This window comes from Thalassophryne amazonica, chromosome 2, assembly GCF_902500255.1.
Source record: "Thalassophryne amazonica chromosome 2, fThaAma1.1, whole genome shotgun sequence".
NCBI lineage: Eukaryota > Metazoa > Chordata > Actinopteri > Batrachoidiformes > Batrachoididae > Thalassophryne > Thalassophryne amazonica.
Window position 1 is genome coordinate 73,693,754 of NC_047104.1, and position 26,882 is coordinate 73,720,635.

At 43.7% G+C, this 26,882-nt stretch overlaps 1 protein-coding gene across 1 annotated transcript in view; it reads left to right on the forward strand.

Moving 5' to 3' along the window:
* The window catches only part of kif28 (kinesin family member 28), a 106,023-nt gene extending 81,968 nt beyond the window's left edge, over nucleotides 1-24,055 (forward strand). The window contains exons 20-27 of the mRNA XM_034187995.1: nucleotides 6,111-6,227; nucleotides 6,311-6,381; nucleotides 6,462-6,596; nucleotides 6,707-6,873; nucleotides 8,909-9,003; nucleotides 9,697-9,829; nucleotides 9,936-10,054; nucleotides 23,691-24,055. Of these exons, the coding sequence (XP_034043886.1) occupies nucleotides 6,111-6,227; nucleotides 6,311-6,381; nucleotides 6,462-6,596; nucleotides 6,707-6,873; nucleotides 8,909-9,003; nucleotides 9,697-9,829; nucleotides 9,936-10,054; nucleotides 23,691-23,849 (996 nt within the window). The 3' untranslated portion in view covers nucleotides 23,850-24,055. The remainder of the gene's footprint in view (nucleotides 1-6,110; nucleotides 6,228-6,310; nucleotides 6,382-6,461; nucleotides 6,597-6,706; nucleotides 6,874-8,908; nucleotides 9,004-9,696; nucleotides 9,830-9,935; nucleotides 10,055-23,690) is intronic.
* Nucleotides 24,056-26,882: the final 2,827 nt, after the last annotated feature.

Genomic DNA, 26,882 nt, shown 5'->3' on the forward strand with positions numbered 1-26,882 from the left:
AGCGATCTTTTGGTGTAAACATCCGTGGGAGCATTTTTTAATTTTCATTCTGTTCTGAGTTGAACCGGAGACTTTCCTAATCCTCTTAGCGGCATTTTCTTTGTTAAAAATGACTAGCGACAAATCGAGCTTCTATTTCTGGTGGGGGTTTTTTTTCGTAGCTGCTTGTGTTTGGAGACTGATTTCTATCACTCTTTCTGACTTCTATCGCAGTTTCTGTCCCTACCGAGCAGCGGGTGCTGCTGAGCTCCTCCACCGTCACAAAGCACTCACAGGCAGACAAACTTCACACTAGCCTCGCGCCAGTCCCAGCTAGCGAGCTAGCTAGGTAGCAAGCTGCACATAATGGCAGACAATTTGAATGCTGTGGACCAGATTTTGGCAAAGCCATTTGATAGTCTTCCTTATGAAGAAGCCGTGGCTGCTGTCATGGCTTCAGCTCTCAATGGTTTGCAGGCCAAAGTTAAAGCAATAGCCCCCAGTGCAATGTTTGTGCATTGCTATGCACACAGACTGAATCTGGTTCTGTCTCAGGGGGCTAAATACTTATTTGAGTGCAGAATATTTTTTGCATCACTCTCTGGGTTTGCCACATTTTTCTCAAAATCCACAAAGAGGATGTCTTTTCTTGAGTCTGCAGGCTGCTCAAGGTTGCCCAGAAATGCTCCTACTCGATGGAATTTCACATCACGGATAGTGAGCACTTATTTATAGATGCGACTTTAATGGAGGTTTAAGTCTTGTTCATTATGGTGAATGGTACTCTATGATAATGCAAAGTGCACTCTGTTGGTAAAACTGAATGACGTGCAATATTTTGACCATCGGGTGGTGCTGTAGTGCAGTTGTGCTTTCTTAAATACCTGTACTGTACATAGTTGTAATGTGAAGTCACTGAGTCTTTTGTTTTTTATGTTCAAAAACTTTATTGAAGTAATTATTGTTTATCTTTGTGTTTGTTATTGCATTAGTCATTAAAACTGGAAATTTGTTCTTGAAAATAGCTGTTGTGAGTTAATTTGTGGGATTGTGGGTGTTCTGGACGAAGTTAGTGTTTTCATGGGTGGTGGGGCGGAGGTGGTGGCCACGTTAGTGTGCACAGGGGGGGCACGCAGGGGGTTTCACCCGGGGAGTAAATCACTCTAGGACCACCACTAGTGCAGCAGATAACTGAAACAATCCTTCAAATGGTGATACAAGCATCAAATTCAGCACAAATACAGCTGGAGCAAAATTAATGGAGCAGCTTTAACTTTTGACCCCTGTACAAACTGAAACTGACCTTTGTCACTATTCTTGCTGCTTTTACCTCATAACTCCATAACATTCAGTCACAGATTGTCCAAACTACACCTTTTTTGAAATCTTTATGATCAGGCAAATATTGTGATGTAGTTTTCTGTATGATTGGAGCATCTTTTAATTTTGACCCCTGTGTAATTCTTCAATTGACCCCTACCTGGCTGCCTATTGAAAATTCAAGTGGCCAGTCAGGTTTTTTAAAGAGTTCATGTCTATGGATTGTTTGTGCCATATGTGATGCTTGTATCACCATTTGCAGGATTCCACTCTAAATATTCTCTTATCTGCTGCACTATATACAAGATGAGATGTATGAGCTGTAAGATGCTGCTCCTCAGTGTTTCTCAATTGCCCTCAACAGTATTGGAACACTTGGTATTTCACACATTTTAATTTGTTTATTCCATTTCAAATACACTTTTTTTCCCCTAAAATTATCTTCCTTAACGCAAACTGAAAGCAAATGTCTACAACTTGATATAAATTGATTAAAAATATAAAATCCAGCTTCCTGACGAAGTGGTGTAGAAGAGGATTTTCTTAAAAAGAAGACCTGAAAGTTCAGCTACAAACTGACAGAAAGTCAATTTGTCAAAGCCTAGATTTGATGTTTTGGGAAAGAAACTTTTGTATTTCTTCATAATTGATGTAAATAAAGTCCAAGACATATTCAGTGACTTGGAAATGTTCATGTTTCCATCCCCTGACTTGTCTGAAGAAAACTGCAATAAAACTGATTATTATTTCTAGGTTTCATCAAGTTTTAAAGATTTGCTTTCAGTTTGAGTTTGAGGAAGATAATTTTAGGAATTTTTATTCTTTATTTTTTTGTATTTCTTGTATTTAAAACGGCATAAAGAAATTAAAATGTGTGAAATTCCAAGTGTTCCAATACTTTTGGAGGGCACAGTATCCTAACCTTATGATGAGTGCAAACTGAGTGTGGTATTATTACCTTTTTGTTTAATAATGTTTAATATTCACTGTTGCTGCACTTTGTGTCAAATCATAGTCATATCGTATATCGTATTGCTATGAAAATTCAGTAAGGTATAGCTTCTATTATACATTTCAAATCTAAGGTGGAACTCTACTAGTGTTTACTAAGGTTCACCTAAATATCTTTGAAAAAAAAAAGAGTATAGGTTGAAAAGCTTTTTTTATCCCACGGGAACTCTCCCTACCCACCTACGTGGCTCAAGAATACGGACAGAATGTATATAAGTGACATTTACATGACAGTTTATATGACAATATTGTGATATGACAATTTGGCCATGTTGTGCAGCCCTACTGTCAACTAGCTGAAAACTTTGAATATTAATTCACATCTACATTAAAAAAAACCAAAATGCTTAAAGTGGCAGGGGTCAAGAGGGCTGTAATCAGGGGTGTAGCACCAAATTCTGGGCCCTAGGTACTAGCCATATTGAAGCCCCCCCCCCCCCACACACTGTTATGTTCTTTTTTATTAACGCAAACACCAAATTTCTAGTGTTTAGTCAAACCAGGTCTAAATCATGTATACCTTAGATTACACCTGAGAGTCAGGACCCTTTTTAAAGTTGCACCATTTTTCTTGAAAATGGTGCAGTTTGGTCCCCCAGACACCCCAACTCAGTATAGCTAGTTTTCAAGCTCACCTCTCTTTTCATAGAATTTGTTTAGCAGCTGTTTTCCCTCATTTAGTTTTCTTTCCCTGTCCTTTTATTCTCTTCTTTACAGAAATCCAGACTTTGATTTTTTTTTTTAAGGAAAGGCATGTCTTATTTCAACCTAAACACTAGGGCTGCAACTAATGATTATTTTAGTAATCGATTAATTGGTTGATTTTTTTTTCTTTTTTTTTTTTTTTTACTTACATGTGAGTTTTGCCATTATTTTTTTAAGTGAGTTATTATTAAAAGCCCTTTATCACGCAACATCAACGTTTGAGATTGTAACAAGGTTATGATGTTATATTCTTGTCAAACACATACCTGGAGTAGTGTTTTGCTTTATTTTGCACATACATACATCACCGACACACCACAAAGAGATTTCCATCAGGTTTCACCCGATTATGAGCATTTTTAGATGCCAACAGCAACTATCTCAACCACTGACATATTATTACAGCAAGAGTCCACGAAAGCATTTTAAAGGCATGACTGAAGTGTTATATTTGATCTTTAATAAGATATTTTCATGAAAAAAAGGCACAAATGTGCAATTAACTGCATTTTATTTTTTCTTATGTAAAAACACAGCTTAGATGTGGTTTGACCGAAACAAATTGTCATTAAACTTAAATAAAACAGGGATGAAGTGGAGGTGTAAGAGTCACTAGGTGTTATTTATTTATTTATTTATAACAGTTATTTATTTCTATATTTACTTATTTATATTCATTGTGAGTTGATTTTATGTTTTCTGTTGTGTTTTATTTTATCAAGTTCTTTTGTCTCTTTCTCCAAAATTGTGTTATATAGCATTATTAGTTATTATTACTATTATTGTTGTTGCTATTATTATTAATATATACTGTAAATAAAAATAAATTAAAAATATTACAATTTGTAATACATTTGACTCTTTTACGACAACAAACACTGAGCCATTAATTATTATTATACAGAAAACAAATGCACACAAACATGCTTAGTTTATTTTATTTTAAACTAAACTAAACACAAACATGCTGAGATGCCAATAGCTTAATGCTAACTTTAACATTGAAAACGCCATAGACATGCTAACATGTAAGCATCGGTCCCATTTTTAAGTTATAAAATACGAAGTGGATATTTTGCTGGATACGGCAAACACGCACATAGCGCTATTTGACCGGATCTCCTTGCTGATCGGCTAGTTCAAATGATGTAATCGCAGAGGGTATTTCAACATGGCAGCGTGTTGCGGCGCCCTCGGCATTGAGTGTTGGTGCTAATTTTTCATCTTTAAATGCCGTTTTGGGTGCCATAAACTCGTTTGAATCGGAACAGAAAATCACCTACTGCCGGAGGGATTCTTGGACGCTAAAAACAGCTCGAGGGATTCTTGGATGCTAAAAGCAGTTCAAAAACATGGCATAGCTGTACCCAAAATTATTTCCACTGTGTGGCGAAAATTATGTCCACCGGCGCTTTTCGCCATGCAGTGGAAATAATTTTGGGCACGGTGGAAATCATTTTTGAAGTCTTGGTAATTTTCTGTGTTAGGCGGGGATTATAAATAAAACCTGCAAATTCAAGACAGAATAAAAATGAAAATACAGAAATCCACATCAGTCCACCCCTGAAAATAGTGAATGGTAAAATATGCCAATTTTCAATAATGAAAATCAATATTGAGCTACTATTATGAAACTCCTATCGCCTTTAATTTCCCGCCCGACTGCAGCCGTTCCGTTCCGTCGTGAATAAATTTAGACGGCCAGCAAAACAGCACAACCTGCCATTTTGCCGGTGCCGCGTACGGCAAAATATCATCCAGTTCTTCTTTGCTGAGAGCACCGCCATATTGAAATAAACTCTACCGTGATGTCATTTGAACTAGCCAATCAGCGAGGAGATCCAGTCAAATAGCGCTAGGTCCGTGTTTGCCGTATCCGGCAAAATATCCACTGCCTATAAAATACATCTATCAACTGTTTCAGAAGACCATAACAGGTCAATTTAACATAAAAAAGGTAAATATTACTCACAGACATATGCTCCTTGGGGTTTTAGTGGAGAAACTTAAGATAAAGCAAAATAAAACAAAGAAGCAATGAAGCAAAAGATCGAAGCACTGCTTCATTGGTTCAAGATTCAAAGCAAAGTCGCACTGCAGAAACGGTTGATTATATGGAAGAAAGGAAGCATTTGCGGTAAAACAAAGTTATTTAGCAACTAATCAATGACTAAATTAGTTGACAACTATTTTAATAATTCATTAACTCAATTAGTTGTTTCAGCTCTACTAAACACTTTCTGTCAGATCCAGTTTGGGGTGTGTGTGTGTGTGTCTGTGGCAGCGTGCCACCTGTGCGTCTGGGCTAAACCATTGTACAACTGTGCAGGGGTGGGAAGGGCCATCAGAGATCTTTCAATATTCTTATTTGAGCAGAATTATGTTTTGCAACATTTATACATTCATTCTAATCATATTATTTTACAACATGAATTGTATGGACATTAATACATGCAACACAAAAATGTATTTAATGCCAGTTTTTTCTGCTCCCCACCCCCTACCCCATGCTCTGGACCCTGGGTACATAGTACCCTTTACTCCCCCAGTCTGACGCCCTGGCTGTAATTTGGGGGTCAGCTGGAAAGCAAAAAAAAAAAAAGAATAAAAGAGAAATGCTTGCAAAGGTAGGGAGTATGGGGAGCAGAGCCCCTCAAGAAGCTGAAAGGCAAAATAAGGAAAATGCTTAAAAAGGCTGGGGGGCTGGGGGGGAGCAAGGCCCCCCTGGAAGCTAAAAGGTTTTAGTCATGCTCCCGCTCCCAAAAACCATTTTACTGAAAAAAGTCTGAATGACCTAATGGACATGGTGAGATGGCGAGGAGCTTTTCCAGGCATGTGAGAGGCAAATCAAGAAAAATGCTTAAAAAGGTGGGGGGTCTGGGGGGGAGCTGAAAGGTTTTTGCCATGCTAATGCTCCCTTGAAGCATTTACTCAAAATAAAGTCTGAAGAACCTAAATGACATGGTGAGATGCTGACGAGCTTCGCTCGTTCATGACATATGATTATTATATTTGACAGTTAAAAACAGCTTTTAAACATTTATTTGTAATACAGTATTTGATCTATCCTTGGTTCCGGTTGTTAGGGAATACAGCCTTTGCCCAGAGATAAAGACCCGTTCTGGGATCCAGTGGAGCCTTTGCTCCTGGGCACTGCTCATCTTTGGCTCCAGTCTTTGGCCTTTCGCATCGCTCTGGAAGAACAACTGGAGGTACTCAGACAAATAAACGTGAAACTGCTGATTTCAGAAATGACATACTTTGATAGAGAAATATACATGAATCTCATCTTCAGGTGCTGGGGTCAGAAGGCACAGAGGAAGCTGTTGTCCAGGCACAGCTGGTTCCCTGCACCTCCACTGGACTGTATGGCAGAAACACACACTGAGAATGTCTCTGATGTGCATATGGAGAAAAATTAGTAAATGAGTTGTCTCATTAACCAGCCCACTGGATGAAGATGCCATCCTGATTGACCCGTCAGAGTTACTGGGTGCTCGACTGGACTTCCTGCTGGCCCTAGAACAATGTTGTGGTATCCGCTGGATCAGAGAGGCCCGTAATCGAGGTGTCCAAATTGGGTGAGACATAACACTTGCCAGTTGTTTTTGACAAAGAATCAGGAGATGGTATTTTCCATATAAGTCAACTGGCTGTCCTGTCAGAGTCCGGTACTATCTCTGTGCATCAGTTTCAGGTTGTTTGACTCCAGCCAGCCTGTGTTCACTCCAGCTGTGTGGCACAATGTCAACCCTCTGTTGGACCACAGAGTTCACTTCATGTCTCTCCACACCTCCCAGTGCCTGCTGGATTACCTGCAGAGCAGTGCTGTTGTTCTGGAACTATGGGGTCTTCAAGGTGAAATGATGGATGGATGGATGGATGACTGTCAGGGAGGAGCTGGCCTTTAGGGTGTCCAAATTGGTGTCCAAATAGTGTCTAGTTAAATACTGTGAGCACAGTTTCCCCGATACCTAGCATACCAGTCAAACGTTTGGACACTCACTGGGAAACTATGCTCATGGTATTTAACTAGTAAGGCACATGGTAGAGTGTATACCTTCACATTTTATCTTAGTTACAATTATATGAGCATGAGCCTGACATCTGATCATGAATATTGACCTTTAATCGTAATGAATCATCTTTGATCAGCTTTTATATGACTAACATCTTTTGCGGAGCAGGGAGCTCACTGGGAGTTGGACTACCAATATGCAGATCTGACTTTGATTCCTGGTCAGGCTACTTGTGTATGTCTTTGGACAAGACACTTCAAATGCATTGCTGCCAGTCACTTCAGATCTAAATGGGTTACCAGCTTGGGGAAGTAAACCTGCAACAGATTGCCGTTCCATCCAGGTGGAGTTGTAGACATCCCTTTCATGTTATGGTGTTCAGGTAAAAGCACCAGCACCAGTGGACCTCAGGACCTGTATAGGATCCTGAAAGCTGAACTTTGAGCCAAATCTTGACCTTTGATCATGAATGTTGACCATTTATCCGGATTAGTCACATTTAATCCTTATTGATCAATTTTGATCTTGAACTTTGACACTGATCACAAATCACTGATCATTTTCTTAGGTTTTGAACCCTATTGCTGATCCTGGTTCTGAACTTTAAACCTAAACCTAATTCTTGATCAGTAACACTGAACTTAGATGTTGAATTGTTCCTGATCCTCATCTGTGATTGTGAGTATTGACCTTTGGTCTTGATTACTCATCTTTGATCTTGATCATTGATTGTAACTGCTCGATTTTAAAGTAATTTCAATTTACTTATACTCGTATAATACCAAATCCTAACCAAAGTCATCTTAAAGTGGTGTGTGTGAGTAAGGTCCAGACCTTCTCCACCCCACGAGCAAGCACATTGGTGACAGTAGAAAGGAAAACCTCTGTTTTGTTTAGTAAGAAACTTCAAGCAGAACAAGCTCAGTGGAGTGGCCATCTGCTATTTCCAGTCTGACAGACCAGAAGGCTCAAACCAAGCTTGGCAGAGCAACTACTAACAGTAATAGTTAGAACCAAGAAAACAAATATAGCTCTATGCACAATGGCAAAATTCATTCATTCATTTTCTATACCCACGTGCTCCAATCAAGGCTCACGGTCCCAGCAAACATAGGGCTAGAATCGGGGTACATCTTGGACAGGATGTCAGTCTCTCACAGGGCACAGTGAGCACAGCAATGAGGTGTCAGAGCACATAACATTTCTGTGGAAGTCAAAGCAGCTGAATCTCTGTGATTGTTGTGGAACACCTCCAAAACATCACACTTACTGAGTTTCCCATTGGTCCCCAAAACATTTGGCCAACCACTCAAGTGCCTTCTTTAGTTCTAATACACTTCTCGATAGTCTGTGTGTTTAATGGTGATGACTGGATGTAGTGTTGGTTTGGTTTAGAATGAAGTAGATCAGAGTTGGCAAATGCAAGTTGAATAATTAGTCACAGAGGACAGCAGAGTTGTTGCAGAGGTCCGAGCAGCACAGCAGCTACTTGACCTCACTCCTGCAGACGGCTGAAGAGGTGCAGGCAACACATCCCCAGCAGCTCGAGCAGAAAAACAGAACAAAGTTAATTGTAAGAAAGCAATTTTAACATAATTTTAATGTCATTATTCCTAAAAAAAAAATGACCTTAATGCTCATCTTTGTGCTTTGGTTCTGATGGTTGAACTGTGATTGTGTTTACTGGTCTTTGATCCCCTCATAAATTTGATGAATTCTCTAAGGACATCATCACACTTAATATCAGAGTAGTACCTTATAGTAACTGTAGTTTTTCTGCTTTCTTTGGGCTGCCAGAGATGAGTTGAGATTAGCTCAGGCTGTCATTAAATTGGGGAGGATGCTGCAGCTGTTTAGTGTGTTTTCTGCTTCAGAGGGCTGTATGGAGTTGAGATCATCACTGGAGGGAGTGAGGATGACTACTGAGGGCATCTTCATCATCGACGAGGCCAGCTCGTCCGATCCTGCAGTAAGTGCTGTTAGATATATTTCTGTGTCTAATTATGGTTTTCTTTATTTGTTTTCTGTATTTCTTTTGGTATCAAGGTAGTTATTATATGTAGGGTTATATTTTTGGTTTCATTCTTATTCTCACTTTCCTTTGTTCTTCTTTGGTATGTGCATGTAGAACTGGATTTAACCAGTTTGTACCACTTAGGATAAAGAGAGTTAGGTTACAATTATAAATCATATGTCTCCCGTTATTGCGCGGGCCTGGGGCAGGGGGATGGACCTCCCTTGAATGCCCACGGGGGCCAATAACAGAAGGACTTTGCGAAATAAGGTCCGCCTTTGTTACGCATATGTAATCCTGTATAAAAACTGCTTGTATCCATTGTCCGGGGTTCTGTAAGAGCGGATCTTGTCTGTAAGAGAAGTTCTTGCAGGGCCCAGGCCTGATTATTTTTGCTGTGACTTTGATTAAATTTAAAAGTGTGGAATAGTTTGAGTTTGTGCTTTGTAAGGGGCAGTATTACAGAAAGAACTGGGGGAAAAATAACAGTGCCAACTGCAAAAATCAGTAAATGATGAAAATACGGTTGTAATGTCTGTTTCTCCTCATTTTCCTTTCTGAGATGACTGTGAATTCAAAACTTGAGCTGATTTGTTGTTTCTTCCTCGGAGGAGAAGTGAAAGCTGTCGGCATGCCTGTGTGTTGCAGTTTGTGGAGCGTGCAGAGCTCAACTACTTCATGAGAAATCTTCAACAGGAGTTGGAGGAAGTGAAGGGTGTTAATGCCTCGCTAAAAGAGGAGAATAACCATCTGAGAGAACAGCTCTCCACAGCCAGGAGCGGTAACACAACACAAATGCAATCTTTACACACACGTCTTGGTTGACCAACTACATTGCTCCTGCTTTGTGTTGTACACTCACAATCACTTTCGTCTGTGCACATTAGGTGGGAGGTCAGTGCGTCCCAGCTGTGATGCAGAATTTGCTCGCGCTCTCAAAGTTTTTTACCACAGCATGACCTCAGTCAGAGGCCAACTGCAGCGCCTGCGAAGACACCGGCCCAGCGTGCGTATCAGTTTGTCTGCAAAAATAGATACATGCTGTTGTTTATGAGGTCTCAGTGGCTGCATTTGTTGCGTAAATTTAAATCATGTTCATTCTCTGGGTGCAGAAGTCTCAGGTTTTCCTTTGGAAATGTATTTTTGGACATCAGCATCTACTTTCAGACTCTCAGAGTATTTTATGGTAAATTCTTTTTTTTTTTTGGATGCTGTTTGCCTTCTACATGCCAAAATATAAACATGACAGCAGAGAATATGTGGCTAACAGTTCTGGTTTGACACATCCTACAGAAGCCCCACCCACAAGTGCTGGAATAAGGAGCTAACATAGAAGTGGCAAAACTTGCAGAATCAAAGTCTGTGGACGGAAACAGTGACCAGTTCCTTGAGTGACCCCAACATTATTTTACTTTGCACACAGAAACAAAATTATTTCACAAAAACCAAAAACTACCAGGGACAAAATTATTTGCCCTGTTAATGCTAATAGTCAATTGTGTGTCCTGCAGTCATTTGTTGTTGTTTTCAACAAGTCTCAGACTGTCAGGAACTTAGACCCAAAAAGGCTGGCTGGACACAAATGCAAGACACACAGGCATGGTGTGAGAAAAAGGGTTTGCTGAAAAAACAGGTAAAGGTCTGTACACAGAAAGGTGAGCCAAAATCAGCAGTGGCGTCCAAATCATGAGACTAACTTGAGATAAAAACAGTCAAAAGGTTCTGAGAACACGGCATGGCAATAATGAGGATGAGGACTATGAAAACGGCTGGTAGCGAAGACACAAGGTACAATGAACTGGCAAACACAGGAGGGAAAATGGAGAGTTTAAATAACAGGTTTTGATTAGGGGAAAATGAGACACAGGTGTGTGAGAACAATCAGGAAAGAGGTGTGGCATGACATTACCCCCTTCAAAGGCTGGCCCCGATGGCGCAGGAGTGTCAGGGTGCGAGACGTGGAATTCCTGATTGAGATCAGGGTCAAAAACAAAGCGAGACAGGATCCAGGAGTGCTTCTCCAGACTATACCCCTCCCAGTCAAACAGATACTGGATCCTCCGGCCCCGACAACAAGCAGACAGCAGCCTCTGCAAGAGAACACCAGAACCATGAACTGGGTGGGTGGAGGGGGGTTGGCCGGAGGCCAGAGCAGTGCTGGTCTTCATTGGGAGGTGATGATCTAGTGGTTAAGACGTTGGGCTTGAGACCAGAAGATCCTCGGTTCAAATCCCAGCCTGACTGGAAAATCACTAAGGGCCCTTGGGTAAGGTCCTTAATTCCCTAGTTGCTCCTGGTGTGTAGTGAGCGCTTTGTATGGCGGCACCCTCACATCGGGGTGAATGTGAGGCATTATTTGTAAAGCACTTTGAGCGTCTTATGCAGATGGAAAAGCGCTATATAAATGCAGTCCATTTACCATTCACTGGCTTGACCTGACTGACTGACTTAATGCAGGAATGGCTTCATGTCACCAGATTCGCCGGAAAATGCTCCGGGCAGGAAAGCTGACTGCAAAAATCAAAGTCTCTGACTCGGGATGACTTCCTGCTAACGCCCCGGTGATGGGTGCACCGCAGCCTCAGGTGTTGCTGCAATGGGTATACTCTTATCGAGCCTCTCCATAAGGAGACCAGCCTGGGTGTTAAGGAGGACATGAGCCGGTCCTGTCAGTCCCTTCAGTCCCTGAGAGCGGGGTACTATGTGGATGGAAGATGAGTCTGCTGTGTCCATTTTTGGCCAGTTCATTCAGGAACTTGGAACCAAAAAGGCTGGACACAAATGCAAGACTCACACAGAGGTGTTGAGTGAGAAAAAGGATTCACTGAAAAAACAGGCAGTCCACAAAAAGGAAAGCCAAAATCAGCAGTGGTATCCAAATCATGAGACTATCTCGAGGTCAAAAATAGGCAAAAGGTTCTGACAACATGGTGTGGAGGACTGTGAAGAATGCTGGTAGCAAAGACACAAGATATAGTGAATTGGCAAACATAGGAGGGAAAACAGAGGGTTTAAATAAGAGGTTGTGATTAAGGAAAATGAGACACAGGTGTGTGAGAACAATCAGGTAGGAGGCGTGGCATACAGAAGGGACAAGACACACAAGACAAGAGTGCACAGTCAGAAAAACACAAAGTAAAACAAATCCTTAACATAAAGAAAAAACCCAAAAACATGATTAAAAAGAAAATACAAAACCCACACATGAATGTAGATCAGTGGGGTCCAAAGACATTCCAGAAAGGGCTAAGAGGGTGCAGATTTTCTTTGCAGCCACTGACTCCAGTAAGTGATTTCACTGATGAACTGATCCCAGCTGCTCAAAGTGATGTTAATCAGTGAAGTCATCTGCTGGAATCAGTGGCTGCAATGAAAACCTGCACCCTCTTGGCCCTTTCTGGAATACTTTGGACACCACTGATGTAGACCCACATGACAGACATATCTCCTAAGGAATTCCAGTCCATTCCTCTTTGGTGAATCTCTCAAGTTCCTCCAGATCGTGATCGTCTTCTGGCATGAACCTTGGACTTCAGTTGACCTCACAGATTTTCAATGGGATTTAAGTCAGGGCTTTGTGTAGGCCAGTCAGTCATGTTCACTTTGGTCTTCTGGAGGTAGTTCCTCACGAGGAATGACATATGTTTTGGGTCATTGTCATGTTGGAAGACAAAGCAATGATCCAGACTCAGTTTTGCTGCTGACTGGTTGAGGCTTTCCTTCAGAATCTTTACATATGCTTCTTTCTTCATGACTCCCTCCACCTTGAGGATATTCCCAGTTCCAGACACACTGAAGCATCCACAGCATAATATTCCCACTGCTGTGTTTCTGTCAGGGCTTGTTATGTTTTGTTATTTTTGTGTTATCAGGGTTTTGGTTTGTTTATTCTCTTGTTGGGATTTTTCTGCTTGGGTCTGTCTGTCTCTGTTTCTCTTATCTCTCTCTTGGTTCTTGGTGATGGGTATTTCTCTTTCTCTCTCTGGTCACGCCCTGCTTCTGGTGCTTTCCATGTGCACATGTTCCTGATTTGCTGATTGCCACCTGGGGTTTTATAAGCTCACTGGGTGGTATTTTTCTCTGTCAGTTTGTCGTGCCTTGTGCCTGCATTCCAGCTCTGTACCTGTGTTCTTGTTCCTGCCTGCCTCATAGTGTGTACCTGACCTCCTGCCTGTTGCTTTGACCACGCCACTTTGCCTCATGATTTGTGTACTGCTGCTTTTGTTGGACTGCCTGCTCGTGTACCAACCACTGCTTTCTCCTTCAGTAAAGATTACTAAGAATCAGAGCTGTCTGCTAGAGCCGTGCATTTGTGTCCTACCATCCCTGAGCATCCCGCCTGTCAGTACAAACTGGCGAACGATGGACACAGCCGCTCCGACCCATTTCAGTCAGCGGTACGCTGTCACAGTAGGCAGCTTGCACAGCAGTAAGACCGCCTCAATGCCCTGACATCCGGGTTTAGCGATCTCGCTAAACGTGAAAACTCATTTATGGAGTCGGTGAGCACTCAGATGAGTCAGTTGTTAACCAGATTTGATCATCAGGCTTCTCTTATGACGACCACCGGCAGTACCAGTCCATCACCACTGGGGCCATCAGCACCCGCACCAGCTTCTACACCTGCACCTGAGTACTGCAACCTGCTGTCTCCACCAGAACCCTTCTCAGGCGAATCAGGTGACATCAGACCATTCATAACGCAGTGTGAGTTGAACTTTGAGCTCATGGCCTGTAAGTTCCCGTCCAACAGGACGAAGATAGCTTAAATCATCACTCACCTGACTGGTCGTGCCTTGGCGTGGGCAACAGCTGAGTGTGGTCGTAAATCTGCCATCTGCTTCTGTTTTCCAGCTTTCACCGCTGCTCTGCAGCTGGTTTTCCAGCACACGTCTCCGGGCCGTTAAGCGGCTCGATCCCTCATGAGGCTGAGGCAGGGTGGACGTCGAGTCTCTGATTACGCAATAGACTTTCGCATCCTGCCTACTAAAAGTGACTGGAATCTCGCAGCTCTTCAAGACGTCTTTCTCCAGGGCCTGGCTGAAGAGATTCAGGATCGGCTGGTGTCTGTGAATCTGCCCGATGACCTGGATCAGCTCATCGCTCTCGCCATCTGGACCAACAGGCGTCTGCAAGACCTTCCGCGGCGTGCCATCCAGCTCCCAGTCAGCTGCTCCGGATCTCCTCCTCTCCACACCTCCTCCAGTAATGTCAACACTGATTCTCTGCGTCGCAGCATGGAGGAACCCGTGCAGCTGGGTCGCATTCACCTCTCCTCCGCCGAGAAGCAGCGGTGTCGTGACAACGGACTTTGTTTTTACTGTGGTCATTCAGGACACATGATTAGTCATTGCCTAGCCAGGGGTGCCACCTTGTGGCCAAAGTCAGACATACGGGTCAGTCTAAATTCTATTTCTCCATCCACAGCACAAAATGTTATTCCTGTGAGGCTCTCCTCTGAGCATTCCTCTGTTTCCTTGTCAGCTTTCATTGATTCCGGTTCTGACGCAAATTTAATTCAGTCCTCTCTCGCCAGGTCCCTGCACCTGAAATTAGTTGAGCTCTCGCGCCCTCTGGTGGTGTGTGCTGTGGATGGCCATGAATTGGGAAGTGTCACTCACCTCAGTCCGGTTCTTTGATTGTGACAGAGAATCACTCCAAAATGATCAGTTTTCATGTTTTTGGCAAGATGACACATCCGCTTATTCTGGGGCACCCCTGGTTACAGCAGCACTGTCCTCATTTTAATTGGGCTGAGGGGAAAATTGAGTCATGGGGTCCAGCTTGTAATAACTCCTGCCTTTCAAAATCAGTACTCTCTCCGCCCGTTACTAACCCGGATCTCACTGGGGTTCCTGTTTGCTATCATGATTTAGCTACAGTTTTTCGCAAAAGCAGGGCCAAATTACTACCTCCTCATCATGAGTATGATTGCACCATCGAGCTCCTTCCTGGGGCAAGCCCACCCCAGGGAAAACTATTTTGTCTGTTGGCACCTGAACGCCACGTGATGAACGAGTACATTCAGGAGTCCTTAGCAGCCGGGCTAATTCGGCACTCCTCGTCACCCGCAGGGGCAGGGTTTTTCTTTGTTGAGAAGAAAGATAAATCGCTCCGCCCATGCATTGATTACCGGGGGCTTAATGAAGTTACCATTAAAAACCGTTATCCACTGCCGCTCATCTCTTTGGCTTTTGAATTATTGGAAGGAGCCTAGGTGTTTACAAAATTAGATCTCCGCAATGCTTATCATCTCGTTCAGATCAGAGAAGGAGACTAGTGGAAAACGGCGTTCAATACACCCTCGGGACACTATGAATATTTAGTGATGCCGTTTGGTCTCACAAGTGCCCAGCTGTGTTCCAAAACTTGGTTAACGATGTGTTGCGGAACTACTTGAATAAGTTTGTTTTTGTCTATTTGGGCGATTTCCTGGCAATGAAAATCCGACGAGGGGGCTGGACCACTCCTCACTCAAAGCCTGCTCACAGGTGAATGACGCAACCGACAGGCGTGGAAAAACTCACGCATGCGCACGAGGGTTCAAGCTTGTCTGACGCAATCACACGTGATTCAAATCCATATGGTTTTTGAAAAAATAATAAGGTCGGATACTTTTCTAATAGACCTCGTATATGCAATTTATTCTTGCAGGACAGAAGGTACAGGTATGTAGTGCGTGAATGAATGTGGTGTGCATGTGTGACCCCCATCCACCCTTCTCGATCACTCTACAAGATCCTCCTCAAAGCCGACTGACAACTTCTATCAGGAGGGACCGACCACCAAAACAACACGAAGACAGACAAAAACGAAAGACAAGTGGTGAAAGCAATAACTGTGAAGTGAGACACAGAGGAGACGGTGCCCCAACACAAAACATGCCAGAACAAACCACCACACATGAACAAGCAGTGACAGCGACAGTCTGTTGACTAGTTAGTGAGCATTCATTCCCTAATCTAGGACACCAGAGTCTTGATCCCCTTGAGAGCACCCAAAACCGAATTGTGGTGTCGGCCACGAACACGTGACCAGCCACACACAGAGACCCAGATCACAGCTATATATTCAATCACTACTGTGGCTGGTGTGTTGGGCCAAGATAAACGTACAGAACCCCACCATAAGACATGGACCACTCCGGCGCGTCTGAAGCCATACGGTTGACCGCAAGCAACAACAGAAAAGGGCCCAGGACGCAGGGCCCCAGGAGGAACCAGGCGAAAAAGGGAAGCGGGGGGCACAGGGGCCAGGAAGGGCAGCCACCAGAGCCACCGGGGAAGCACGACGGACCAACAAGGGAGTGGCCCAACGGTGCCGGAATGCACCCCCGACACTGCCCCCCCCCAACGGAGGCACAGGAAGTAACCCCACACCTGAGGGAAGCACGCAGGCCGCCGGCAGGGCCCACCAAGAGGGGGGGGCCCCAGAACCGCACCACCCCGCCCACGGCACCAGAGGGAGGAGTGAGCGGCAGCGGGGATGGGGGCAAAGGAGCCACCGCAACTGAACCCAGAGTGCAGGCAGGGACCACCGGGACACAAGGGCGAGGCCCAGCCCCCAGGAAAGAGGCGAGACCCACTCCCCAGGCCAGGAACCATACAAGGTCCCCCCGACACCCGAGGCCCCTCAAGCGGCCCGTCGTCGGTCCATTTCCTGTATCCATAATTATTTACCCTGTTTCTATTCATCTTCATCTCCCCAGGTCACTCTGCATTCATCCGTCCTTTCATACCAGTCAGATCAAACCTGCTACGTCCAGTCCTTTGTGCCCTCCTGCCATTCCCCCTCTGTCCGCCGGTTCGTGGATGGTGGCCCAGCATTCACGGTGCGGTGGCTCCTGCCCTCTCGTCACTGTGGCCATGGAATTCAGTATTTCGTGGATTGGGAGGGTTATGGTCCTGAGGAGCGGTCATGGATTCCCTCCCACTTTGTTCTGGGCCCCACTCTGATTCGTGATTTTCACTCCTCTCATCCTGGTTCGCCTGGGCTGTCCGGGGTCGGCCGGTGGTGGTGGTGGTGGTGGTGGGGGGGGGGGGGGGGGGGGTACTGTCAGGGCTTGAGCGTTGTTACTTTTGTGTTATCAGGGTTTTGGTTTGTTTATTCTCTTGTTGGGATTTTTCTGCTTGGGTCTGTCTGTCTCTGTTTCTCTTATCTCTCTCTTGGTTCTTGGTGATGGGTGTTTCTCTTTCTCTCTCTGGCCACGCCCTGCTTCTGGTGCTTTCCATGTGCACCTGTTCCTGATTTGCTGATTGCCACCTGGGGTTTTATAAGCTCACTGGGTGATATTGTTCTCCGCCAGTTTGTCATGCATTGCGCCTGCATTCCAGCTCTGTACCTGTGTTCTTGTTCTTGCCTGCCTCATAGTGTGTACCTGACCTCCTGCCTGTTGCTTTGACCACGCCACTTTGCCTCGTGATTTCTGTACTGCTGCTTTTGTTGGACTGCCTGCTCGTGTACCGACCACTGTTTTCTCCTTCAGTAAAGATTACTAAGAGTCAGAGCTGTCTGCTAGAGCCGTGCATTTGTGTCCTACCATTCCTGAGCATCCCGCCGGTCAGTTTCACTGCAGGGACTGTGGTCTTTGGGTTATACACCTCTCCCTTCTTTTTCCAAACATAAGCAACATCTCTATGGCCAAAGAGCTCTAGCTTTGTCTCATCAGACTAAAGGACATGCTTCAGTATGCATGATCTTTCTCCAGGTTGTCCTTAGCATACTTCAGTCTGGCTTGAAGTTGTCTCTTCTGCAGAAGTGGAGTTTTTCTTGATCTGCAGTCCCACAGTCCATACCTGTCCAGGACACTTTTATGAGTGTCTTTCCAGCTGTTCTGGGTCTGTTCTTTGGGCAGTTTTATGCATTCTTCAGACACATCTCAATTTCGCTTTTTATCTCTGCCAGGCTTGTTCTGTGCTGTGTGGCTCTCTTTGAATTTCTTCATGATACTTCTCACTTTAGTTCTTGACACTTAGAAACATTGTGATAACTTTGTATGTCCTTCTCATGCTTTGTGAAAATCAACAGTTCTTTTTCTCAAGTCTAAACTGATTTCTTTTCTTTTTGGCAAGTGACCAAGTGCTCAAACCCTTACTTAAATTTTTATACTGTGTGTACAGTCGAATGAGTGCTCTGGAGCAGGTTTTCATCCAGGATGTCTCTGTACATTGCTGCATTCATCTTTCCCTCAATTCTGACTAGTCTCCCAGTTCTTGCCACTGAAAAACATCCCCACAGCATGATGCTGCCACCACTATTTTCTCTCAAAAATTCTTGAAAGGGTAGTTGTAAAACAGCTAACTGATCATCTGCAGAGGAATGGTCTATTTGAAGAGTTTCAGTCAGGTTTTAGAATTCATCATAGTACAGAAACAGCATTAGTGAAGGTTACAAATGATCTTCTTATGGCCTCGGACAGTGGACTCATCTCTGTGCTTGTTCTGTTAGATCTCAGTGCTGCTTTTGATACTGTTGACCATAAAATTTTATTACAGAGATTAGAGCATGCCATAGGTATTAAAGGCACTGCGCTGCGGTGGTTTGAATCATATTTGTCTAATAGATTACAATTTGTTCATGTAAATGGGGAATCTTCTTCACAGACTAAAGTTAATTATGGAGTTCCACAAGGTTCTGTGCTAGGACCAATTTTATTCACTTTATACATGCTTCCCTTAGGCAGTATTATTAGACGGTATTGCTTAAATTTTCATTGTTACGCAGATGATACCCAGCTTTATCTATCCATGAAGCCAGAGGACACACACCAATTAGCTAAACTGCAGGATTGTCTTACAGACATAAAGACATGGATGACCTCTAATTTCCTGCTTTTAAACTCAGATAAAACTGAAGTTATTGTACTTGGCCCCACAAATCTTAGAAACATGGTGTCTAACCAGATCCTTACTCTGGATGGCATTACCCTGACCTCTAGTAATACTGTGAGAAATCTTGGAGTCATTTTTGATCAGGATATGTCATTCAAAGTGCATATTAAACAAATATGTAGGACTGCTTTTTTGCATTTACGCAATATCTCTAAAATCAGAAAGGTCTTGTCTCAGAGTGATGCTGAAAAACTAATTCATGCATTTATTTCCTCTAGGCTGGACTATTGTAATTCATTATTATCAGGTTGTCCTAAAAGTTCCCTAAAAAGCCTTCAGTTAATTCAAATGCTGCAGCTAGAGTACTGACGGGGACTAGAAGGAGAGAGCATATCTCACCCATATTGGCCTCTCTTCATTGGCTTCCTGTTAATTCTAGAATAGAATTTAAAATTCTTCTTCTTACTTATAAGGTTTTGAATAATCAGGTCCCATCTTATCTTAGGGACCTCGTAGTACCATATTACCCCAATAGAGCGCTTCGCTCTCAGACTGCAGGCTTACTTGTAGTTCCTAGGGTTTGTAAGAGTAGAATGGGAGGCAGAGCCTTCAGCTTTCAGGCTCCTCTCCTGTGGAACCAGCTCCCAATTCAGATCAGGGAGACAGACACCCTCTCTACTTTTAAGATTAGGCTTAAAACTTTCCTTTTTGCTAAAGCTTATAGTTAGGGCTGGATCAGGTGACCCTGAACCATCCCTTAGTTATGCTGCTATAGACGTAGACTGCTGGGGGGTTCCCATGATGCACTGTTTCTTTTTCTTTTTGCTCTGTATGCACCACTCTGCATTTAATCATTAGTGATCGATCTCTGCTCCCCTCCACAGCATGTCTTTTTCCTGGTTCTCTCCCTCAGCCCCAACCAGTCCCAGCAGAAGACTGCCCCTCCCTGAGCCTGGTTCTGCTGGAGGTTTCTTCCTGTTAAAAGGGAGTTTTTCCTTCCCACTGTAGCCAAGTGCTTGCTCACAGGGGGTCGTTTTGACCGTTGGGGTTTTACATAATTATTGTATGGCCTTGCCTTACAATATAAAGCGCCTTGGGGCAACTGTTTGTTGTGATTTGGCGCTATATAAAAAAAATTGATTGATTGATTGACTATGTGTCGCAGCTGGCACTCTGCATTGTGTTGTTATAACTCTGCCCATTCGCTCCCCTCGGGACGCAAACTCACAATCCTCGGCATGGGAGTTAGACTCTCTAACCAGAAGGCTAAAATCTAGGGCTCTGGCCTTGTAACCAGAGAATCCTTTTGAGCTGTTGGGAGTGAGGTTTACTAACTACATATGCACAGTGACACCTGCTGGCCTCCATTACATATGCTTCACTATAGGGATGGTGTCTGGTTTCCTCCAAACATGACGCCTGGCATTCACTCCAAAGAGTTCAGTGTTTGTCTCATGTGATCAGAGAATTTTGTTTCTCATGGTCTGAGACGCATTCAGGTGCCTTTAAGCAAACTCCAGGTGGGCTACCATGTGACTTTTCCTGAGGAGTAGCTTCCATCTGGCCACTCTACTATATATATGATTGGTGGATTGCTGCAGAGATGGTTGTCCTTCTGGAAGGTTCTCCTCTCTCCACAGATGAATGCTGCAGCTCTGACAGAATAACCACTGGGTTCTTGGTCATCTCCCTGAGTAAGGCCCTTCACCCCGATCACTCCGTTTAGATGGACAGCCAGGTTCTAGGAAGAGTCCTGGTGGATCTGAACGTTTTCCATTTACAGATGACGGAGGCCACTGTGCTCATTGGGACCTTCAAAGCAGCAGAATGTTTCTCTACAGCTTCAGTTGTTCAACAGTCCGGGGTCTCTGTTGTTGTATTTTGTGCTTCATAATGCACCACACATTTTCTAATGGCAACAGGTCTGGACTGCAGGCAGGAATTTAGGAATTCCATCATCTACAGTCCATAATATAATCAGAAGATTCAGAGAATCTGGAGAACTTTCTACACATAAGCGGCAAGGCCGAAAACCAGCATTGAATGCCCGTGACCTTCGATCCCACAGGCGGCACTGCATTAAAAACCAACATCATTGTGTAAAGGATCTTACCACGTGGGCTCAAGAACACTTCAGAAAACCATTGTCAGTTAACACAGTTCGTCGCTACATCTACAAGTGCAAGTTAAAACTTTACCATGCAAAGCAAAAGCCATACATCAACAACATCCAGAAATGCCACTGCCTTCTCTGGCCTGAGCTGATTTGAAATGGACAGACGCAAAGTGGAAAAATGTGCTGTGGTCTGATGAGTCCACATTTCAAATTGTTTTTGGAAATCATCGACATTGTGTCCTCTGGACAAAAGAGGAAAAAGACCATCCAGATTGTTACCAGCGCAAAATTCACAAGCCAGCATCTGTGATGGTTTGGGGGTGTGTTAGTACCCATGGCATGGGCAACTTACAGTTGTGCTCAAAAGTTTACATACCCTGGCAGAATTTTTGCTTTTTTGGCCATTGTTAAGAGAATTTGAATGACAACACAAAAACTTTTTTTTCACTCATGGTTAGTGGTTGGGTGAAGCCATTTATTATCAAACAACTGTGTTTCCTCTTTTTAAATCAAAATGACAAGAGAACTACCCAAATGACCCTGATCCAAAGTTTACATACCCCTGTTCTTCATACTGTGTATTGCCCCCTTTAACATCAATGACAGCGTGGAGTCTTTTGTGGTAGTTGTGGACAAGGCTCTCTGATGGTAAAGCTGCCACTGAATTAGTTTCGGACTTTAATTAAACTCAATTACAAAGAAATAAAAACAATATGGCACTCTATGGTAAATCTGCATGGAGTAGACAGTTCTCAAAAACTGAGAGACAGTGCAAGAAGTAGAAGAGTGAGGAAAGCCACCAAGACACCCAGACAACCCAGAAGAAGTTATAGGCTTACGTGGTTGTGATTGGAGAAATTATGCACAGTGCAACTTTTGCATTTTGTATCACCAGTTATCCATCTTCATGATGAAGTGGTATAGAGGAGGATTTTCTTAAAAAGAAGACCTGAAAATTTAGCTACAAATTGCCAGAAGGTACATGTGAGATGCAAGCCTGAATTTGATCTGTTTTGGTGAAAGAAAATCCTCTGCTCTACTCCACTATGAAGCTAAGAGTAGTGATGCAATATGCAAAGCTTGCACCATGGTTGCACCACTAACCATGAGTGAAAAAAAGTTTTTGTGTTGTCATTCATATTCTCTTAACAATGGCCAAAAAGCAAAAATTCTGCAAGGGTATGTAAACGTTTGAGCACAACTGTACACATCTGTGATGGCACCATCAATGCTGAAAGATACATCCAGGTTTTGGAGCAACACATGCTGCCATCCAAGTAACGTCTTTTTCAGGGACCTCCCTGCTTATTTCAGCAAGACAATGCCAAGCCACATTCTGCACGTGTTACAACAGCGTGGCTTCATAGTAAAAGAGTGCGGGTACTCGACTGACCTGCCTACAGTCCAGACCTGTTGCCCATTGAAAATGTGTGGCGCATTATGAAGCGCCAAATATGACAACGGAGACCCCGGACTGCTGAACAACTGAAGTCGTACATCAAGCAAGAATGGGAAAGAATTCCACCTACAAAGCTTCAGCAATTAGTTTCCTCAGTTCCCAAATGCTTATTGAGTGTTGCTAGAAGTGTTGGGAAGGTGTCGTAGCACGGACCCACAACAGGGGGCGCAAATGAACGGACAATGAGTAAGCCAAAAGGTAACAATTTAATGTTGTGATAATACACAACGAAATGTGTCGTAATTTTCACAGTCAATAAACACCAGGTGACGTGTGGGCAGGCTCGAAGATAGAAGACGCCCGACGAGAGAGAAGCCGCGTCCCACACGGCCTCCACCACCAACGGTCTGAAGAACACCGGAGCCGCCAAGTCCCGAGTCCCCAGGTGGCCTCTGTCTTCGGCTGTCGACCCTGGTACTGCTGGCAGAAAACAGAAAGATGATGTATGAGTGTGAGTCCGCACACTCAGTAATTTACAGTCCAAACACAGTTGGGAGGGAGCACCTCCACCTCCAAATCACACACACTCGTGCAGCTCCTGGTCAACCACTTATCTGAGATGGGGTGTGAGGCGAAGCCGTCGCTGTCACACCAAACGCCAATCCTCCAGATAAGGCAACACTCCAGGAAAACGGCTGCAATAGAGGTTCAAGTTATTACACACACAGTGTTAGTCAGCAGAGAAATTACCTTGGTACTGGTAGTCGATTTCTCGGCGGGGAGGTGGAGTTGCAGTCCGGCTTATATGGTGGTGTAGATGAGTGACAGCTGTCACTTCCTCTGGGTCTGGCGCCCTCTCGTGCTTGGAGCCCGCACTCCAAGCAGGGCGCCCTCTGGTGGTAGTGGGCCAGCAGTACCTCCTCTTCAGCGGCCCACACAACAAGAAGGAAAGGTGATGTAACACAGTGGTAAACATACCACTGTCCCAGCTTTTTTGAAACATTTCAAAATGAGCAAATATTTGCACAAAAACAATATCAGTTTGAACATTAAATATCTTGCCTTTGTGGTGTATTCAATTGAATATAGGTTGAAGAGGATTTGCAAATTGTATTCTGTTTTTATTTACATTTTACACAACTCCCAACTTCATTGGAATTGGGGTTTTATGTATATATATATATATAGAGAGAGAGAGAGAGAGAGAGAGAGAGAGAGAGAGAGAGAGAGAGAGAGAGAGAGAGAGAGAGAGAGAGAGAGAGAGAGAGATCCTATGTGTGTTTATATTGTTTTCCAGGAAGAATGTGACCTGTTTGGACTCAGAGTCTTTGTGGATGACCACAATCGTCTGCTGAGAGATTTCTCGGAACAGCTCGAAGAGAGTGTCTCTATGCTGAAACAGGATGTAGCCACCATCGTCCGCAGGAAAAGAGAACAATCAGGAATCTGGTCCTAACCGAATAGCTCGAAAACTTTGAAGGTGAATGTGTCTTTTATTTTTCTCAATACACTGCAGCTTTTCAAGTGACAAAAATGAGATGTTTGAATGTTGTGATTCCATGATGATTTGAACTAAAACTGCTTCCACAAGTTATTCTGAAATCTGTTTTTTGTGTCTTGAATAAGAACTGGGATCACTGATGAAAAGAAGAACTTGGATCATTTATACACTCAACAAAAATATAAACGCAACACTCTTGGTTTTGCTCCCATTTTGTATGAGATGAACTCAAAGATCTAAAACTTTTCCACATACACAATATCACCATTTCCCTCAAATATTGTTCACAAACCAGTCTAAATCTGTGATAGTGAGCACTTCTTTGCTGAGATAATCCATCCCACCTCACAGGTGTGCCATACCAAGATGGTGATTAGACACCATGATTAGTGCCTTAGACTGTCCACAATAAAAGGCCACTCTGAAAGGTGCAGTTTTGTTTTACTGGGGGGGGGGGATACCAGTCAGTATCTGGTGTGACCACCATTTGCCTCATGCAGTGCAACACATCTCCTTCGTATAGAGTTGATCAGGTTGTCAATTGTGGCCTGTGGAATGTTGGTCCACTCCTCTTCAATGGCTGTGCGAAGTTGCTGGATATTGGCAGGAACTGGTACACGCTGTCGTATACGCCGGTCCAGAGCATCCCAAACATGCTCAATGGGTGACATGTCCGGTGAGTATGCCGGCCATGCAAGAACTGGGACATTTTCAGCTTCCAAGAATTGTGTACAGATCCTTGCAACATGGGGCCGTGCATTATCCTGCTGCAACATGAGGTGATGTTCTTGGATGTATGGCACAACAATGGGCCTCAGGATCTCGTCACGGTATCTCTGTGCATTCAAAATGCCATCAATAAAATGCACCTGTGTTCTTCGTCCATAACAGACGCCTGCCCATACCATAACCCCACCGCCACCATGGGCCACTCGATCCACAACATTGACATCAGAAAACCGCTCATCCACACGACGCCATACACGCTGTCTGCCATCTACCCTGGACAGTGTGAACCGGGATTCATCCGTGAAGAGAACACCTATCCAACGTGCCAAATGCCAGCGAATGTGAGCATTTGCCCACTCAAGTCGGTTACAACGACGAACTGGAGTCAGGTCAAGACCCCGATGAGGACGACGAGCATGCAGATGAGCTTCCCTGAGACGGTTTCTGACAGTTTGTGCAGAAATTCTTTGGTTATGCAAACCGATTGTTTCAGCAGCTGTCCGAGTGGCTGGTCTCAGACGATCTTGGAGGTGAACATGCTAGATGTGGAGGTCCTGGGCTGGTGTGGTTACACGTGCTCTGCGGTTGTGAGGCTGGTTGGATGTACTGCCAAATTCTCTGAAACGCCTTTGGAGACGGCTTATGGTAGAGAAATGAACATTCAATACACGAGCAACAGCTCTGGTTGACATTCCTGCTGTCAGCATGCCAATTGCACGCTCCCTCAAATCTTGCGACATCTGTGGCATCGTGCTGTGTGATAAAATTGCACCTTTCAGAGTGGCCTTTTATTGTGGACAGTCTAAGGCACACCTGTGCACTAATCATGGTGTCTAATCAGCATCTTGATATGGCACACCTGTGAGGTGGGATGGATTATCTCAGCAAAGGAGAAGTGCTCACTATCACAGATTTAAACTGGTTTGTGAACAATATTTGAGGGAAATGGTGATATTGTGTATGTGGAAAAAGTTTTAGATCTTTGAGTTCATCTCATACAAAATGGGAGCAAAACCAAAAGTGTTGCGTTTATATTTTGTTGAGTGTATATGTCCATATTTGTTCATGTAAGAAGTCTGACTCAGAAAATACTGAGGTTTAGAAATCTGACAAATATCATTTGTGTTGATGCAGGGGCACAAATAATCCAGATTTGTGTGGTTTCTCCGTATGTACAGAACCGAATTTGTGGATAAGTCCTATACTTATTACAACACTGTTTACACACAAAAAGAGAAATCATTTCCTTACTATTAAAATTGACGCTGAAGTACAATTTCACCAATTTATCGACAAGGACTATTGTAGAGGCTCCCACATGCACTGACACTTTGATTTTCAAGGGTTCAACTTTATCCTTATTCACAATTAAACCATGATTAGAATTACAGGGGGTACTTGGGGGCTCTCCACCCCACCAAAAAAGAGGTAAAACAATATTTGGAGAGTTCAAAACATTTTCATATCCTTACCTATAATTGTAAATATTATGCTTCCCATATTAATGATTATATAATGGCTGAGTGGATCCTCCTTGTCAATTGATTGGTGCTTTGTATGTCACGTGACATACATTTGGCATTTGTGTTGTGTTGCATTTAGCGTGCAAATATGGTTCTATTTATCATGCAAATTTGGTTCCATATGTTTTGTACAATTGCACTCTGCAAACCCTGCCCATGCACACACTAGTGGGGGCTTCAATGGGCATGTTGGTGAAGGGAACAGAGGTGATGAGGAAGTAATGGGTAGATATGGTATCAAGGATAGGAATGGGGAAGGACAGATGGTAGTTGATTTTGCAAAAAGGATGAAAATGGCTGTGGTGAATACCTACTTTAAGAAAAGGGAGGAGCACAGGGTAACATATAAGAGTGGAGGAAGGTGCACATAGGTGGATGACATTCTTTATAGGAGATGCAAGCTAAAAGAAATCAGAGACTGTAAGGTGGTGGCAGGAGAGTGTGTCGTTAGACAGCATAGGATGGTTGTTTGTAGGATGACTTTAGAGGTAAAGAAGAAGAAGAGAGTGAGAGCTCAACAAAGGATCAGATGGTGGAAGCTGAAGGATGAAGACTGTTGTCTAAAATTTAACGAGCAGGTGAGAGAAGCACTAGTTGGAGGGGAAGCAATTTTGGACAACTGGAAAAGTACTGCAGATGTGGTGAGGGAGACAGCTAGGACAGTACTTGGTATGACATCTGGACAGTGGAAGGAAGACAAGGAGACTTGGTGGTGTAATGAAGAGGTCCAGGAAAG